Raw genomic sequence first — 15,451 nt, 5'->3', positions numbered from 1 at the left:
ACGAAGGGTCGAGTTGCAAATTCATTGAGTGTTTCCAAAATGTTCATATTTGTCCTCCTGCTATTCTGAAAGTGAGTGTGTTGTGTCAAGGCAGCCGGCATCCTCCTCCTCCCTTACTGTTTTCTGTGCATTACCTGTGTCAGCAGGTCCTGGGGTTTCCCTCCCAGAGCGTGCGGGAGCTCCCGGCACCGAGTCGACAGGTTGAGGATGGCTGTGGCCGCCATGTGGGCCGCCTCCATGTCGTGGGTGTAGTCAAAGCTGCTCTTACTGCAGGTGCTGCTCGCGCTGCTTCCTCCTCCTCCCCCTCCTCCACCCCCGCTGCCACCGCCTCCTCCTCCTCCACAGCTCAGGCTGCTGCTGCTGCTGGGAGCGTAGCTGCTGGTTGTACTGCTGGCCGGGCTGGACGTCTTACAGTAACGCTTGGCTGTAGGGAAACACACACACACACACACACACACACACACACACACACACACACACACACACACACACACACACACACACACACACACACACACACACACACACACACACACACACACACACACACAGATAGGGGTTGATTTGGAAGCCAGTTGCTGGCGTTGAGCCAAACTGGTTTTTTTGGAACTGGTCTGTCATCCCTCCCCCCCAAAAAAGAATGTCTGTTGCATTTGAAACAATGCGTACAATAGGCTTAGTGACAAAGATAAGGAAGTGCACCACTCGATATTGACAAAAACAAAAGAAACCTGCAAAAACCACAAATAAAGTTTACAGCATGTGTTTCGTTACCAGCTCTGTCCAGCTCAGCTTCCCGAAAGGACGTGGACGCAATGCCTGATGACATTCTGCTCTCACTTGAAACATTTATATTTTTAATAAATTTTCTATCAAAGAAAGCAAAACAAGTCAGCACCAGATGTCCCAAAAGTCCTTCACCAACAAATCTGCTCTGCTAGTGGCGTGATGAATCACAAACCGGAGGCTGGTGCAGCACACTCCGAACTAGCCATCTGCACAGTATAACTAGCTGATATGATCAATAACATATGATGAAATGTATGAATAGCACAGGATCGGGGCAAGATTGAGGGCTACCACAGTAGAAATCTGTTCCACGTTAGATGGGCAGACCCAAGGCCAATAGCATCACAGATGTGACTCTACTTTCAATCAAGTGTAACTGTGTTATTGTAGAGGAGCTGTGACACATTAGCTGAGCTGTCAGCACTGTGTGGGGTGGCTCAGTGACGTACAGTTGCCTCACTGTAACGTGCTTCACCTCGCTGTTTCGCAGATTTTTTGTGTGCAATTTTCTATGCTTTTTTTTTTTATCAGCATATGAACGTGGACAGTGTTCTGCATCCTGGTTGGCTAAGGGAGAACCTGCGCAATGTATTCTGTGTCCTGATTGGCTAAGGGACTGTAGACCCTTGTCAATGAATCTCCATGCCATGTCTCATGAATGCGTTCGACTTACCAAATATACATCAATGTCTGATCGATAGCAGTGCGACTCTGAAGTGCTGCATGTTTGCAAGTTTTGTTCCTGACAAACCCCACAATGTGGACAAAGGCACCGGTGGTCGAAGCCAAAAGGCAGAGGTATGTTTATGTTTTAAAATCTATGAAGGTTTGAACTTTGGGAGTGTTTAAACAAGAGAGAAACGTGAGAAAATGTTAATTCCTGTCTGAGAAAAGTGTATTAAGTGTGTGGTGAGGGGTTTTACAGCCTTAAAACATATATAATACTTACTAAAAAAGTTAACTACTTCATGGATTTCGCTGATTGTGGGTTATTTTTAGAGCGTAACCCCCACGATAAACGAGGGACAACTGTATTCACTCATTAAGGACCCGTTTACAAGTCAAAACAGAAACCTTCTTGGTGTTTTGGGTTCTGTTTACATGATTAAATGGTGCAAGGAGCCACCCAGAACGAAAACTTTTGAAAACGGCTCCCAAGGTGGAACCTTTTGAAAATGCTTGGGCTCTGTCTCCATGGAAACGGGGAAAAATGCAACTTTTCTGAAATGCTGCTACTGCACATGCTCACCACGACCATAGCAAATAGTTGTGTACATGCTCAGTAGTAGGGTTGTTCAGTATATTCGGTGTATTCGGATTGGTATCGTGGTACTGACGGCTTTAAAGACGATACTATACTGGGCCCGGCTGGTACCGTTTTGTTTTTGTTTTTTTACTTCGCCGCGTAGCGCCACTGTGTTGTAATTTACACCGCGGAGAGTAGTCCATCTCTCTGTGGCTGTCAGCCGGCTGCTCCACTTTCTGACTTTCATTCACTTAGGATTTTGTAGATGTGGGAGCATCGCGAATGACCAGGGATCCCTCCAGGAGAGCGGGAGTGCACGCGACCCGAGACCCACAACTAAGTAAGTGCTTCTTACCAACCCTATTTACCAACAAAATGTCTAGACAAAACTTCAAAATAAAAGTCAAAACAATGTATTTGACAAACAAGCTTCTCCCGTCAGACCTAACTTTCAAAATGTTGCCATTTAAATGTGAAATTTTTCTGAAACAAAAATGCAAAAACGATGCATTTTCTCTTGAAATGTTGTGTAAATGGGGCCTACATTTTTTTAAAGTGAGCGATTTGAAGTAAGATGCTGTAAAATATGAATGTATGCTCTTCCCCTGGCCTACACCTGTAACTAATATTAACAAAATTCGTAAATAATGAGTTAGTAAATGTGTTAGCTCTCCATCATACCGTGATATTCCATGGGTTCGCTTTAAACCAACATGATAAGAACTGAGCCCCTTTTTGAAAAAAAATAATATGTGTGTAGAAGGGAGTATATTCAGGATGGAGACCCACAGACAAGAGAGATAAAGTATTTGGAGACGGATTAACATTTGAGACGGTTCTTGGTTTGGTTGCCAGTTGGAAAACACCAAGTGTGTCCTTTGAATGACGGAAGGAACTCATGGTAAGACTTCGAGGGAGCCTGCTGTGTGGACAACGTGGTGGTTGGACGGAGGATCGGGACTCGGCTGATGGCGGGAAGGATGGTGGAGTGGAGGGAGGGAGGGAGTCGTGACGGAGGGGAGCACAGACACCTCGTCTAAAAACCTCCCTCCTGCCTGCGTCTCACTAATGGCTCCCGGCCAAAGAAGCAGGGCTCGCCTCCATTATCTCTCTCCTATTTCACAATCCCTCCATCTGCACCTCCTCCCTCCATCCATCCCTCCGTCCTCTGCTCCGAGGAGGCTGGCTCCGAGCTTGGCATTTCCATAACTCTGCCACCGCTTTCACTCTCGCCACAAAGAGAGGTGGAAAACACCAATGTTTTCAGAGGTTTAACAAAGAGAATACATGAGCTTGTGTGTGCGTGTGCGTATTTGTGTGAGTGTGTGTGTCATAGTGCTTTTATCATCAAGTACAACTGTTCTCCCCAGAAAAGGAAAATGAATAGAATTCCCCCTTGGTGTGATGATTCCCTTCAACAAGACAAAAGACTGACAGTAAAATCCATGAAATCTGTGTATAATTTGTTAAACTCATATTTAATTAAGAATCCAACATCAGAAAATGAAAATGCAATTTGTTATTTAGTAATGTAATCAACACAAGTGCCCATTTATTTGTGATTTGTGAGTTTATCCTTACCGTCATAACCCTTCGGGGAGGTGTCCCGCCCGTGGTGGGATTTGTTTGTGGGAATTCTCTTTCCGTAGCTGCTGTGTTGGTTGTCGTAGCCGCTGTAGTCATAGCTGGTTTTGGAGTACTTCTCCAGCTCCTTGGCCAGGTTGGAGCGCGGCGTGCTGGTGGGAACATTGTTCTTGTAGCCATACTGGGGGATCTCCAGCTGCTTCACGAAGCACATCGGCCTGAAACGCAGAGCATGACTAAATAAGTCAAAGTAGAGATGCTCTGCCACAGTTCAGTAAGCTGCTGGGAATCTGGTGTTGAACTCTGATGACCAGATCAGGAATCTTGTCGGAGCCCGTTTCTTTAAGAGGAATATCATGAGATTGAGGGTTTGATGCTCTATCATCCCTGTCATGCCTTCCTAGAGCTAAATAAAACACACAGGACCACAGGACATTCAGAATCAGAGCCTCCATCCCTTTGGAAGGACCGAACAGAAGTAGTGTCAGAGGGGGTCAAACATTAGAATAATAAAGTCACTTTACTATTCTCAAACAGTGTCGACAATGCATCACAACATTAACATTAACTTAACATTTACACCTTTATTGGGTCCAACTTGGTCTGTTTGCAGGTTTACAGTATGGTACATATATAACCCCATTTAGCATCCCTAATTAAGGAAAATACAGTGTAATGTTGTTTTATGATTTCAAATATGATGATAAAACAAGTAGGTCCACACAGTTTTCATTGTACATGATTATTTCATATGCACATTATGAATCCTGATTCATCACTTTACATTTCAAACATGACCAGCGGGACAGAATAATACAATTTCTTTGGAAAAATTCAAGAAGAATAAGGTTTTGGGTGATTCTATTAATTATTTCTATTTATTACAAATCAAGTACAAAAAAATAAATCACCACATTTTGCTGGAGCTTTCACAGTGTACCTGAACACAAAGTTCATGCAAAATTTGTAGATGAATTTTTTGAAACATTTGGCTTCCTTATTTGAAATACGAAGCTAATATCTCCCAGTACTCAGTGGAAAATGTTGACAGTTAAGATATTCATGATAACTTACAGTATGCAGAATTTTGTGAGACTTAATGATTCACTCTTCCAATATTGATGAATCTACAGTACCATTTGGTGTGTGTGTGTGTGTGTGTGTGTGTGTGTGTGTGTGTGTGTGTGTGTGTGTGTGTGTGTGTGTGTGTGTGTGTGTGTGTGTGTGTGTGAGAGAGAGAGAGAGAGAGAGAGAGAAAGGGGGGTGAGCTTACTTTTTAAATGCTACTGAGCAAGTGAATGTATTAAGTGTTGGTTGGTCTGCCATACTTCCACTATTAAATGCACAATTTAACATCCACAAATGAACATGTATAACAATTGGCATGTTATATAAAGTGATCTCACTGCATCATTACAGAGTGGGAGGTACCTGAGGACCCGGTCTGACGTCTGATTGCTCTTACTGCCGCTTTCAGGAGTGTGACTCTTCTCATGGACCTTCGCCATCTTCTCTGCAGCAGCGATGGGACAACCGGACAAGCTGAGGGAGAGGGTAGGGGGGAGACAGCCTGGTGACACAGTGTACTGGTATAAATACAAACACACTCAAGACATAGTCTTTATAAAGAAACTTAACATCTGACTCTGAACAAAGAGCAGTTCAGCTGCCGGGAAACGAACCTCAGAATTAAATATGGATTGAAAAATAGCAGCTTGACAATAACAAATAGGCAGACGACATTACAAGGTGAAGGTATTACTGGGTTACTGACTGATTAAATTATAGTTTGATAGTGTGACTACTTACTTTATGAAACACAGCTTAGACTCATATTATAGAGACTGATGATAACAGCGATCACTTCTATCCTGGGATCTCAAAAGTCATTCAATCAGGTTGAACAACGGATTAGCTGTGACGTCTGTGAATAACTGAGGCCCAATTTATCACTTTTTCAAGTGAAAATGGTGATGTTTTCTGTGTTGTCTCAGAAACATTTTGAAAACAATGTCAGTTTCCATGGAAACAATTTCAGATAGGTTTAGGTAGATGGTAGGGATTCAAACCCTGGTTCAAGAAAGAGGTACAGTTTGGGATAAATGGCAGGGATTCAAACCCTGGTTTGCGTAGGGGGTAGGGATCCAAACCTGGTTCTGGAAAGTGGTGGGGTTTGGATAGGGGGTAGGGATTCAAACCTGGTTCTGGTGAGAATCGTTTTTCAATCCCTGCCTAAGGTAGGGGGGAAAGGATTAAAACCCTGGTCCTAGAAAGAGGTAGGGTTTGGGTAGGAGATAGGGATTCAAACCCTGGTTCTGGTAAGACATAGGGTAGGAGGTAGGGATTAAAATCCTGGTGTGGGTAGAGGGTAGGGATTCAAACCCTAGTTTGGGTAGGTGGTAGGGTTTGGCTAGGGGGCAGGGATCCAAACCCTAGTTTAGGTAGGGGGTAGGATTTGGTAGGAGGCAGGGATTCAAACCCTCATTTGGGTAGGGGGTAGGGATTCAAATCCTAGTTCAGGTAGGGATTCAAACTGGTTCTGGTAAGAGTTAGCGTTTGAGTAGAAAGTAGGGATTCAAACCCTGGTTTGCATAGAGAGTCGGGTTTGGGTAGAAGGTAGAAATCATTCAATTACCCTTTACTGATGTTTTTGTATAATGTAGATGATATGTCTTGTTTCATTAGACCTAAATCCTCCAAACAGGAGTCATCAGCAAAGAACAGCTCTTTTCACTTTGGTAGAGATTTTTTCCCAGATGTTTGGGAAAACAAGGAATTACAGAAGCATTCCAATGGTGACTTTGATTTCTTGCCAAGCAGCATTGTTACAAAAAAGAAAAAACGATCTTAGTTTCGTAATTCGGTTATTGGCTTGGTCGTAGAGACCATTTTAATGATTATTTCAGGGCGGAGCCACATAAACACAGATCCCTCCAGTGAGTTGAGAGCATTTGTTGATTTTCTGTCCCACAAACAAATGAAAAAAAAAAAACACCTCGGTTTAACAGAGCTGTCACTTCACACCGACTTCCAGAGACAAGTGTTAACAGGCAACACCTTCCAAAAATTTTTTTATCATTCAGCTTTTTTGTTTTGTTACTTCATCTGAAGTCAAGTGAGACTGGGAGAAATGTTTCAGATCACACAAACCCACCGCTGCTGTATCTGCAGTGATTGAAGGGTGATTAGACATTTTGGATTTAGCCCCTAATTAGTTGCTCACAAGGAGAAAGAAATAAATGCCAGCGTCGATTACAGGATCAGCTTTGAAAGTCTTAAAGAGAGTAAGAATGGGGCAAGCTAGTTCACCAATTTGAGTAACGAATCAGGGTGATGTGGGGTGACATAAGGTGATGTGGGGTGACGCAGCGGCTGATTGGCTGAAACACGGAGCTACAAAGTCCTGCTTGTTCTCTACTCTGTCAATTCAGCCCGTCCTAATTGCTTCACACCGGCAGTAGGGATGAAACACCGTCAAGACAAATGTGCACACGCTCCCGCTCTTTAAGGATGACAGGAGTGTCTATGAAGGTGTTTCCATGGCGACTGCCAGACATGAAAGCTGGTAGCTAGCAGCAGCTATGCTAGCGATCTACGGCTTTGTTTCTTCTCCCAGTGGAGCTGTGCTACATAACACACCCTGCAGCCACGTCTGACTGTGTGTGTGTGTGTGTGTGTGTGTGTGTGCGTGCGTGCGTGCGTGTTCAGTCTGCAAGCACACGTGTGCTGCTGCTGCTGTCTGTGAGCTAATTTGTAACTGTCTGACTGTGTGTGTGTGTGTGTGTGTGTGTGTGTGTGTGTGTGTGTGTGTGTGTGTGTGTGTGTGTGTGTGTGTGTGTGTGTGTGTGTGTGTGTGTGCGTGCGTGCGTGCGTGCGTGCGTGTGATAGAGAGCCTGTGATCTGAAGCATTACGTATGTGTGAGAAAATGAGCGTGAAACCTAATCAATTTACATAATTCAAAGCCGTGCGTGTTTGTGTGTGAGAGAGAGAGAGACAGAGAGAGAGAGAGAGCGAGAGAGAGAGAGAGAGAGAGCAAGAGAGAGCATTCAGTGCTTTGCCTTTCATGCACTGCTCTGCCTGTTAAACAGCTGAACTGCCGATATGACGCAGACACACCTTCAGCACAGAACAAATTAAAATGTAACTCTGCTTCAGTTGCGCGTGCCATACACGGGGATTGTTTGTGGTGGAAATCTGTGTCACTCCTTCACCTTGTAGAGCTGTGATATATCATCCGCTGTCTTAAGGAGGGAAAACCCCAAAGCTGGTGCAAAACAAAGACCAACGGCGATGTGACACCTTCATGTGGAACACTGCAGCACTGCGGTGCTTCATCACTGAGACCCTGTTTACACGACAATGTTTCACGTGACGACAACTAATCGGTTAACAAAAGGAGTGCATTCACACTGCAGCAGCAGACACACTGATAATGATGTAGTTAGTCTACCGGGCCAGAGGAGGGCACTGTTGCTTGATTTTGTAATGAAACTACACAGACATGTGCAAAGAACAATACACTATAAACATAGTGAAAATGGAGAGGACCTGACATCGCAGTGGACTGAGAAGGAATCAGATGCTAACAGGGAGGGTCAACTGTTAAACTACTGATATGGACGATAAAACTAGAATGTGGACCGTGAGTCAAACTACTGCGGGTCGCCATGTTTGTTTACAAGGAATGGAAGGGGAAGGAAGGGGGAGAGTTGCGTAGGCGCAGTAACAGGCTCCGCCTCCATCAATCTCTGCAGGAAGGAATAGCCATAAAAGAATGTTTCGACCTTGGGAGCCGGGATAAAAACTTCACGATACAGTGGATCAGAACACTGGTGTCATACAAACGGACCCAAGCAGAAGTGAAGAAAGTTTTGTGGATACACTCGTATTCGTTGTCGGGTAAACGGGGCCTTAGACCCCATTTTCAAGTGAAAATGCATTGTTTCCGAAAAGTTTCACGTTTAGACAGCAAAACGTGTTGAAAACGATATTCGGCTACATGGAAACGACAGAAAAACTGAAAACAATGTCGTGAGCATGTTGGGCCATTAGTTGGCACTGTTGGTTGTTTTTGTAATAAAAGCACACACACACATGCAGCAGAGAGCAACACACTACAAACACTAACACTGGGAGAACAGGACATTCTCGCGGACAGACCACCAAGTTGGATTGTTATCACGGTGACTGTCAAATTAAAAGTACCAAGTCCAGGAGGATCGAGTCTGGGAGTCATGACACTCTGGAGGAAACACTGTTCTTACTGTCGAGCTACTGAGCATGTGCACAACTACTAGTTACTAGGGCCAGGAGCAGTAGCAGGAGCAGGAGCAGTGTTTCTGCCATGTACAGGAGTTTCCCTCGTTTCCATGGAGACAGAGTCAGAGCGTTTCCACAAAGTTCCATTGTAAGTAGCTCTGAGCACCGTTGTCATGTAAACAAACACCCAAAACCTAACAAACGTCTTGCATTTCCACTTTCCACAAAACACTGTCGTGTAGACACAGCCCTACACTCGGCCTTGTCACACCGTACACACTTTTCCCTCGAGGACATTTTCAAAGCTGGGAAACTGAAGAAAATCCAATTGATACTTGAGTCGATCACATGATATAAATTGTAGTTAGGTCGGAGTGAAACTACATATTTTTATTCAAAATGACTTACATTTCTCATATACTGAACCTTTAAGCATTTTCAAAGTCATTCTGCAGTGGCATTAAGGGTGTTAACCCCTTCATTCCTGAATGGCGCTCACACACACTCACACAGGCACGCACTCATTCGGTCGATCCGCTTGCTCCTTCCGCTTCTGGAGCGTTCTGTGGCAAGCGGAGACCCTCTGACACCGGGAGCTGATTTAAATTGGCTCGCGGACTCGGTCACAGACTCCATTTAAAGAACCGTGCAGACATCCGTTCACGCTCTGCAGCAATTAGGAGGGACCAATCAGCCAAACTTCCATGGAGGGAAACCACACAGTAGAACTGACACCCACAACACGGCAGCCGAACCTTACAGTGGAGCGTCATCCATTTTATTCATCCATCTAGTGGCATTCTAGAAGCTCACTGAGCTGATGACACACACACACACACACACACGCACGCACGCACGCACGCACGCACGCACACACACACACACACACACACACACAGGTAATTTAGACGTGTTTTCATGACAACATTTCAAGTGAAAACGCATCGTTTTTGAGTTATCATTTCAGAACGGTTTCAACATTTTGAAAACGATGTTTATTGACATGGCAACGGCAGAAACGCTGAAAATAATATAGTTAGCATGTTGGGCTACGAGTTGGGGCCACTGGCTGCTTGTGTAATGAAACCACGCACACAAACAGGCACAGAAAATAACCTACAAACAATGGCGAGTACACGGACATTTCACCAATAACACTTTTTTAAAGAACAAGTAACCTTTAGCTACTTGTCAATATCGAGTACTGATACAAGTACATCTTAAATACCATGAAGCCTAATTCCCTCCATATGCAAATTATATGAGAAGGCTATGTGTTTCACACACCTGGTATCGGCCTCGGTGCATGCCTCGCTATATTTATAGAAATAACTAACCAAGCATTTACACTGTTGATCGTCTACGAAGCACTTTGGGTTTCATTACCTGTCTGAAATGTGACATACTAATACTGTCATTGGTTGAGTTCTCCTGCCCAGACAGCACACACACCAGGCTGAAGGCTTCTTCACTCACCTGCGGTGCGAGTTCCTGTTGCTATTGACATGACCCCGTCCAGAGCAGCCAGGAGTAGGGCACTTTAAAACATTCTCATACATGGCAAGGACTTTGACAGACAGGAGAAGGTGAGAAAGACAGCGAGGGTTAGGAGCAGACAGGAGAGTTAACGGGCGTTCAGCTTCAATGGTTAGGCATGCACCGGATCACAGGACGGACACCGACACTGCCACAGCGTGCTCTGAGAGAAGGATGATGTTACGGAGGTATGTTTGTGTCGTCTATAGCTTTACAAGATACAGTAAGAGTCAAGCTGTTCCCTCTTTGTGCTCTGGATGGCAGTAGTGAGTCAATACACTTGTTGAATTTCCCATTCTTTCTGGTTAAGGCCTGAAGGGTGACTCATTAGACCAGCTGGTGGTGCAAAGCAGTATTACATGACTGATGTTTCTGCAGCTCTTTGTTTTAATTTGTTTTTGAATGCTTTTCACATAAAAGTACATCCTTTAATTTGGATGTAGTTTAAAGTTCTTTCTTTTGTTTTGATTCAGCAAAACTCAAGAAAATGTGATACATGTTTAGTCACCAAATATTCATCGGTAAAAAGTAACAAATTATTGTAACACTGCAAACATAGCATGTTTGAAAAAAGTGAAGTTTTTCTTCATTTTCACTGAGACTAAGCAGGCTATGTGCATTTCTCTCTGTTTCCATGGATTATGGAGTCGGAGGTTTTCAAAAAGTTGTTTTCCTGGTTTCATGGAGCCAGAGTCAGGGCATTTTTCAAAAAGTTGCATTCTCCCCCATATCTATTGACATGGAGTGTTTTTGAAAAGGTCCACCTTGGGAGCCATTGCCATTTTCAAAAAGTTGCATGTTCAGTGACTCGCGTTAACGGACACACTAAAATGCTACAAAAGTTCTGAGTTTTCACTTGAAATGGGGTCGGAATTAATCCTACCTAATTCCTTCAATGAAGGCGTCTGTGTATCGTTCACTTCTACTAAACATTACAGCAGCAGCTGTTTAATTGAAGTGAGGTTAATAAAGTACATTTTACTCTTCAGATTAAAAAAATCATATTCATTTCAATCTGTATGATGGGCTTACCGACAATAAATGTCAGTAAATCCTTCAAACCATGTCTCAACTGAATTGAATTAAACCAGATTAAGGTTGAATCAGCATAAATGCATAAATGAATCCACAGCAGCAGCTATGACACGAAAACAGGGGTCTGCAACTTCTATGACCAAAAGAGCCATTTTTGAGATTTTTCAAACAAATCAAATATGTCTGGAGGCACAAAACACATTGAACCTTTAAAATGAGGCTAGTGGAAGAATAGAATAGAAATTAATACATAGAAAAAAAGTTGAATATCAAACGAATAAGAAAAATTAAACAAGTAATTTTAAACATTAATATATGCAAGGAAAACAGCTAATACTATTTAAAGAGAGGAGTTATGGAGTCTTAAGGCCATAAGATGGAAGGATATTTTAATCATTTATCACTTTTCTAAGCAGTTTAAAAAAATTTCTTCCATTTTCTTTTTTTGTTGTCATTTTATCCTTTTCTTCAATTTTAGTTATCGTGCCTTTTTTCCAGCCATTTTTATCCCAGAAGTAATAATCGTTTTGAAAAGGACTCTGGTATGTAAATAAAATGAAAATAAGATCAAATGTTCATATAGGTATAATTTAGTGAAAGCTTCAAGGAGCCACTACAAAAGGGCCAAACAGCCATGTGCCTGCACAGCTGCAGGTTGAACACCAATCATCGAGAAGAAACTCTCATTTCCACTTCAGTTGACTTTAATATTAAAGCATTAGCTCTGTTCTACTGGTGCAGCTCTGTATTACCAAACATCTAAACTAATCCAGTGCAGCGGTCTACCTGCCAGCGCAGGGATTAAATGAGTGAATGGTTAGAGATGATCTCATGCAGGTTGTTGTTTGAGACTCAAACTGATTCTCCATGCTCTTCATGTTAGATCAGCAACACGGACACATGGAAGAACGAGGCACCGGGCAGGTGGCGTGATGAGGGAAAAGAAAGTAACGGAGGACAAGGACAACAAAAGGAAGAAAACAAAGCCTTTGTGGTGACAGAGTAATCACAGTCACTCTTCACTTCAGCACCTCATCATGTTCACTTTGGATGATTCTGATACTCAGACTCAGACAACTCGAGAGAGAAATGAAGTTACATTAAACTCTGTTTGAAAAGTTCAGCAGCCTTTGAAGCTCAAACTCGAAACTAATGTTTCGGTGATCAAGATTTACTGTGAAGCTCTTCCCATCCATCGATCAAAAGCGTGTTAAAAATACAAGTTGGTGACCTCGTCACACGTCGTGCTGATTAAACGATACATCATCGGCTGATCGTCAGTTTCACCAAGTCAACGCTGAGCAACCCGTTTAAACACAGATGCAGAGTCATGCAGGACGGATGGTGGATGGCCGACATGCCTGACTGTCACTGGGACACAGTCCTTCCAACAAGTCATTAGAGGCTCACGAAACATTATGTTGTTCAACACATCAATGGGTGAAATAGTTTTTGTTATTTTTGTCTACACTAACCTGCTGCTGCAGGATGTTCTTTGTAGGCTAAACGTGTGTAATAAGTGTGGCTTCCTGACAACAAAAACTTATTTTCAGTTTTGGGTTGTTGGGGATGTAAATGGGAAATTTCCAGATGAGAGACTTTTCCCAACTGATAACTTTCCAAATTCCCTACTGAGTGATGTAACTTCAGCTAACAACCACATTATAGACCACCTTCCTCCACTAACCTCCAGAATATAGAGGATCTTCCTCCTACTGACTGATTTAATGAGTGAATCAGTCATTAGAATGACATCAAGTATTGTCCAGCATTGGTATTGTAACCTTATGTATAATTATATAGTTAACATAGTTTTTTTTTAGCTTTCATGTTTGACAAATTGAAGATCATGTTGCTATAAACAACATATCTTATTAGGATAATTAACCAAATTGCCTTACCTTCTCTGAATATAGACGTAATTCCTTTAACGTATCTGTTCAGACATGGCTTCAGGTGATGGACATCAAAGCAAACTTGATGTCCATCACCTGAAGTTTTCCAGCTGAAATGACTTGTCAGACCAGTGTTTTTGACTTTCTTTCCATTGTGTTTCCAGACATGCATGCCGAGGGGACCTACTCTCCGGCGGGACCCGGTCTTTGTGGGGGCAGCCCGACAGGCTGCGGTGGTGTGGGTACAGACCGGTCACATGACCGGTCCCGTCGCAGCCTGGCGTGGGACACTTGCTCTCCTTCTTCTCGCCCCTGGAGGACTCTGCTGGACAGGACAGAGAGAAATAGGAGTCTGAGCGTCTTCAGAGGAAACTGAACAGGACTGGTGCTGGATGCTGAGCTGACACCCACAGCGCAGATCGGTTTAGCTTTGTAATGCTGTGGGTGTGATGTTGGACTACTTGACGGCTGTTTTCAGATTGTTTGAGAAACAATCGATCAATCAGGGCTGATTATGCATCATTGTCCTCCCACATAGGTCATATTTATACCTTCCTCTGTTTTCCACAGCATGTCTCAATATCATTTTCACCTGGTTACATTTGCACCTGCGATTACTGAGTCTTGAATATTGACTCAAATAAAATCAATTCATTTCTTATATTTGGGTTTATGGGGACTTCAGCCAGTCGTTCCCAGTACAGTTGCACCAATACCTCTTATTAAAGGACGTGAACAAGTATGAGAACTAACCTTTTGCTACTTGCTTATACCGAGAACCGATACAAGTGCTGATTAAATGCTGTTAACGCATTGTGCTATGCGTACTGTAGACCGCCTACCGAGGGACCGAGCTCGCTGTTAATGAGTCAGACGATAATCATGTCTAGCATGTAGCATTGCTGGTGTGTGAGCCCCGCAACTCCTTAGCATGTAGCATGTAACATTGCTGGTGTGTGAGCCCCAAAACTCCTTAGCATCTAGCATGTAGCATCCCTGGTGTATGAGTCCTCAAACCCCTTATAGCGTGTAGCATGTAGCACTGCTGTAGTGTGAGCCCTGAAACTGCTTAGCATGTGGCATCCCTGGTGTATGAGCCCTGAAACACCTCAGTATGTAGCATCACTGGTGTATGAGCCCTGAAACACCTCAGTATGTAGCATCACTGGTGTATGAGCCCTGAAACACCTCAGTATGTAGCATCACTGGTGTATGAGCCCTGAAACACCTCAGTATGTAGCATCCCTGGTGTATGAGCCCTGAAACACCTCAGTATGTAGCATCCCTGGTGTATGAGCCCTGAAACACCTCAGTATGTAGCATCCCTGGTGTATGAGCCCTGAAACTGCTTAGCATGTGGCATCCCTGGTGTATGAGCCCTGAAACACCTCAGTATGTAGCATCACTGGTGTATGAGCCCTGAAAATCTTTAGCATGTAGCATTGCTGTTGTGTGACCCCCGAAACACCTTAGCATGTAGCATGTAGCATCGCTGTTGTGTGAGCCCTGAAACTCCTTAACATATAGCATATGGCATCACTGTTGTATGAGCCCTGAAATTCCTTAGCATGTACCATATAGCATCCTTGGTGTATGAGCCCTGAAACTCTTTAGCATGTAGCATTGCCATTGTGTGAGCCCTGAAACATCTTAGCATGTAGCATATAGCATCACTGTTCTATGAGCCCCGAAACTCCTTAGCATTTAGCATCACTGGTGTGTGAGCCCTGAAACTCTTTAGCATGTAGCATATAGCATCCTTGGTGTATTAGCCCTGAAACTCCTTAGCATGTAGCATGTAGCATCACTGGTGTGTGAGCCCCAAAACTTCGTAGCATGTAACATGTTGCATGGCTGAGCAGTTAAACTACTGAGTAACATCAGGCTAACTGTCAGTCCAAATGTGTCTGGTGATTAAGTTGCTGGTGTTGTACGAACAATCTTTTGCTCACAGTCACAGTATGAGTATTCCGTGTAGTAGCGGACTCTATACCTGATACTTGTATCCGAGTTGCCAGCCTTTTTTTCACCAATTACCTTAATTTTGTAAATGATAGTAAAGCCAAATGCTGGTGGATTTTCCAACAGTCAACCAGAAACCTTAAA

The 15,451-nt window shown here is 43.5% G+C and overlaps 1 protein-coding gene across 1 annotated transcript in view; it reads right to left on the bottom strand.

Moving 5' to 3' along the window:
• Positions 1-15,451, bottom strand: part of myt1la (myelin transcription factor 1-like, a) — a gene marked incomplete at its 3' end in the record, with an annotated part of 95,416 nt that overhangs the window by 23,603 nt on the left and 56,362 nt on the right. Inside the window, exons 8-12 of the mRNA XM_080514300.1 lie at positions 13,533-13,667; positions 10,356-10,446; positions 5,051-5,161; positions 3,617-3,837; positions 135-424 (exon numbers count right to left, since the gene is read on the bottom strand). Coding sequence (XP_080370426.1) covers positions 135-424; positions 3,617-3,837; positions 5,051-5,161; positions 10,356-10,446; positions 13,533-13,667 — 848 coding nt within the window. The remainder of the gene's footprint in view (positions 1-134; positions 425-3,616; positions 3,838-5,050; positions 5,162-10,355; positions 10,447-13,532; positions 13,668-15,451) is intronic.

Source organism: Blennius ocellaris, assembly GCF_963422515.1.
Source record: "Blennius ocellaris genome assembly, chromosome: 18".
Taxonomy (NCBI): domain Eukaryota; kingdom Metazoa; phylum Chordata; class Actinopteri; order Blenniiformes; family Blenniidae; genus Blennius; species Blennius ocellaris.
The sequence above is the reverse complement of the archived record's forward strand: the minus strand, read 5'-3'. Positions and strand labels throughout refer to the sequence as shown.